Source organism: Cebus imitator, unplaced genomic scaffold (assembly GCF_001604975.1).
Source record: "Cebus imitator isolate Cc_AM_T3 unplaced genomic scaffold, Cebus_imitator-1.0 Scaffold71, whole genome shotgun sequence".
Classification (NCBI taxonomy): Eukaryota; Metazoa; Chordata; class Mammalia; order Primates; family Cebidae; genus Cebus; species Cebus imitator.
In genome coordinates, this window is record NW_016107386.1 from 5,496,368 (window position 1) to 5,500,499 (window position 4,132).

At 38.9% G+C, this 4,132-nt stretch overlaps 1 protein-coding gene across 5 annotated transcripts in view; it reads right to left on the bottom strand.

Annotated features, from left to right (window-relative positions):
- Positions 1-878: 878 nt before the first annotated feature.
- SLC26A2 (solute carrier family 26 member 2) overlaps positions 879-4,132 on the bottom strand; it is a 22,457-nt gene continuing 19,203 nt past the window's right edge. For 3 of the 5 annotated variants that reach the window (XM_017531319.2, XM_037739547.1, XM_017531320.2), the window contains one exon: positions 1,671-3,774. In XM_017531319.2, the coding sequence (XP_017386808.1) occupies positions 2,254-3,774 (1,521 nt within the window). In that variant the 3' untranslated portion in view covers positions 1,671-2,253. Of the gene's footprint in view, positions 3,775-4,132 lie in introns of all 5 variants that reach the window. The other 2 variants (XM_017531321.2, XM_017531318.2) reach the window with 2 other exon arrangements.

The following is a 4,132-nucleotide window of genomic DNA, read 5'->3' on the forward strand; positions in this document are numbered from 1 at the left end:
TATATCCACATATGGACAGAAATCACAGGTAAAGGTCAAATCCTGTTATCCATCCTAAGGGATTTTCCAGTCTTTGGCTGTAATATTTTTTGTGGTGTTGGTTAATTATAACGTCTTAAGCATGTACTCATTACTCTGTTACAGAGTATTAGACACCTGTATCAACTTAAGCCTGCCTTGGGAGAAGGGCAAGAGATGAAAAACAAATGACTTGGCCAAGTGCAGTGGCTCACGCCTGTAATCCCAACACTCTGGAAGCCTGAGGCTGAAGGATTGCTTGAGCCTGGGGTTTGAGACCAGTCTGAGCAACACAGTGAGACCCCATGTCTAGAAAAGAAATTTAAAAATTAGCAGGATGTGGTGATGCATGCCTATGGTCTAGCTACTCAGGAGGCCAAAGTAAGACGATCACTTGAACCCAGGAGTTGGAAGCTTCAGTAAGCTACGATCACACTGCACTCTGGCCTGGATGACTGTCTCTTAAAAAAGTAAACAGGAAAAAAATACTGACCAAGATACTGTGATTTTACTATTGTTATTCATAAGGCTGGATAGAAAGGGCAAATGCTGGCTAAAAACAAACAAGCACAAATACAAGCAGCAATTGGTATTTCTGGAATTCCAGACTGAAGTTCTAAAAGGACGTCAAAATTCAGGAAACCTACATTTAATCATAATGTGAATCACCTACAAAACAGAAATCCAGACTTTCTACTGAGAAACTATTTTGTTGTGCTAATGGAAAGGTATTTTCCATGTCAACAAATGGGAGAGCTCTACCAACAGAAAAGCAACACTGGCAGCTTATGGAGCTAACAAAAAAGTTAAATTACATATATATATATAGGGATAATATAGGTATAATTATGTATATTAAATATACATATTAAACATGTACATATTTAATATATGTCTAAAAGCATCCCACTCCAACAGATGCCCTACACATAGGGTTTGCTTCTCATAAATATTTAAAATTGTTTAGAATGTAGGAACAGATTGAAAAATAATTTTGTACTTCTGCAGTTTGCTTTTTTTTTTTTTTTTAAATGGCTGTTTCATAAATTAGTTCCCTATTCCTAACTTTGGACAACCTGGTTTTTTGTTACCTGTCAAGGTCCAAATATAAAACTATAAACTTTCAATGTTGGACATTCTTGCTTTTTGAAAGGAAATTATTCCTCAATTTATAACCTGTGGCCAGCTATCATGAATAATACATCCACAGCACTTGGGTTTTGTGAATGTGATCCTTCTAAATCCTCCTGCATAATAGTTTTAGGTGACTCGAAGAGTTAAAAACTGTCATTGTCATCAATATTTATTGTACATCAAACTCATTTAAAATGCTGTTAGAAACTGCTGACTGGCAAGATTGTCACTGACAAAAATACCAGCTTAGGACATATTCCATGGGAAACACACTAGAATAACTGAAAGCTAAAATAGAGCTTAATGGTAGAGAAAGTCTCAGAAACAAGGACAGAGATCACAGAAAAGACCAGGAAAGACTCCTACTGTTTTTTCTGATTTTGAAGAGTTCTTTGTGCTTACCTATTTACCCTAAACAAAAAGGCATGACTAAAAATGTCAAATGTATTATAAAGGGTATTCTGTCTAATAACAGGCTGGGTCTCAGGATGTTACTAATCTGCCCAGGTGTTAAACCCCTGATGAGACTCTGCCTTACGGAGAGGAATGGCACTTTCCTACTAAAAACTACTGCCATCTGGGGAGCAAAGACTGGGGATAGAGAACTACAAGAACAAACCTATCTAGTATGACCTTGTGACCCGGAAGCCTCTGGATCTATTGGTACTACAGCAGGTGCAACATTCTTTCCCCGCCTTCTTTCTCTCCCTCTTCACTGAGCCACATAAAGAAGACTATGGCACTTCCAATGCAAATCTCAACTTCACCGCTTCATCTCTTGCAGAAGGGAATATGCCCTAAAACGGTATACTAATTAAGTTTTGGAGCTACTTTACAGTTCAATTCAATACATACCTATTGCATTCCAGGAATCCTTCACATCTGCAAGAAAGCTTGAAACCATATTTTCTTCTTTTTGACTCTGTCCAGCTACAAGCTCTGCTGCAGTATGTATAACAAACACCATTAGCTTCAAAGGAGGAATAATATCTAGCTACTTAGTTAAAATTTCAAGTGTGCAAAATTTTCCACTGTGGAAATGGGAAATGTTGGACACTTGAAATTTTAACCTATTGGCTAGGCATTCTTCTACTTTCCCAATTAATCACTGCTAAGACTCAGACCGTTGGGGACAGATATTCCTTTCTGATTTTTAGATGCTTCTGCAAAAGCCATTGCTTCATACACACTATAGAAGAGAAGGTTTTCTTCTTCCTTTTGGCAATATTCTCCTTTGGTTAGGGAATCCCTCACAGAGGGATTACACTGAGCCAGCAGAACTTGGATTCCAATGGCTTCATAATCTCTGCGAACTTCTTTCAGTGTATGGATCCCTGCTGTATCTAAAAATTGAATTGCACTGCAGTCAATCACTATAGTATTCAGCTCCAAGGGATCATGGGAAAGTTGCACTGATACTTCATCCTGGATTCCACCGAGAGTCACTACTTCCTCTTTGACCTTTTTCTTTGCTGCCTTCTTCCAAGCTGCCTTTATTAAAACTGGGTTGACAGTTTGTTTGTATAAAGCAGATTTAAAGCATTCTTTGTTTATGTAGTAGAGAGGGGCTACAAAGCGGAAAATCTTGATGCCTGGCTTAGTTTGAAGGTTCTTATAAGCAGACAAGGATTCAAAGACTTCAGACCCTTCCACCAAGCCAAGCAATGAAATCTTTGGCTTCTGAGTGCGGAGGATGACACAGAACATAGAAAAACAAACCCCAACAAGCAGTCCTATTTCAGTACTCAGCAGTGCAGAGGAAAGCATAGTAACAAACCAGATAACTGTATCCATTCTACTAATACTCCACATCTTGGGAAGATCCCTAAATTTACGAAGGGCTCCCCGTAGATTTACAATTGTGATCACACCAAGGACACATTTTTGAAGGGAATAGAATAAAGGAGCTATTACTAAGAGGACCAACAAAAGAACCAGGGCTGTTACCACACCGGAAAGCTGAGTTTGGCAGCCTGTAGATTCTTTAACCAATGTCTTTGCAAGAGCTGCACTAGTAGTAAAGCAGTGGAAGAAGGAAGGGATGATATTACAAAAGCCAATGGCATACATTTCTTGGTTCGCTCTGACTGTGTAGCCATGTTTCTTGGCAAACATCTCAGAAAGTGATACAGTGATAGCAAAACCAATGATGGAAATAGCGATTGCATCTACAGCCACACTAGGAATTAGGTTCCACTCTGGTACTCTGGGTGGCATAAACCCAGTAGGAATATGTCCAGCAATACTAGAATCATAATTCTCATGTAGCTTTCCAAAATGAGAGGCCAAGGTGGCTGCCACAACAACAACAAGTTCAACAGGAATCGGTGCCTTAAGCTTGGACTTGAAGTGCTCATTGAGTTCTTTGGTTGGCAAAAGAACCAAAAGGCACAAAAGGCTGGTGATAAGATCACAGGTATTGGTCTCATGGATGTTTCTGAAGATATGTATCCAGGTAGTGATGAGTGAGCCCACACCATTACTCCGAGGAAGGTTGAGCCCAAGGAGATACTTAGCCTGAGATGTAAGAATAGTGAAGGAGGCACCAGTGACAAATCCACTCAGCAAGGCATCTGAGAGGTAGACAGAAACAAAACCCACTTGAAAGAAGCCCATCGCTACCTGAAAGGAAGGATATAGAACTGTTAAATACAAATGGAAAAGAATGTCTATATTTTGTATTATCCTGACATTTCTTACATGGAGACATATCATCAGAGCATCACAGAATGTCAGAGCTAGAATAAACACAATCATACCTCAATCTTCTCATTTTACAAAGGGAAAATTATGTTTAAAGGGCTAAGCAACTTGCCCAAGGTCCAATGTTAATTATTAGCCCAGGTGAGACAGGGACATGAGATTTCTATCTTTTCATACAATATTTCTTGAGCTTGAATAAGGTTCACACCTCTTTTTTTTTTGTCATTCTTCCCATCACAAAGAACAGATCTCGCTCTCTTTTTTTTTTTTTTTTTTT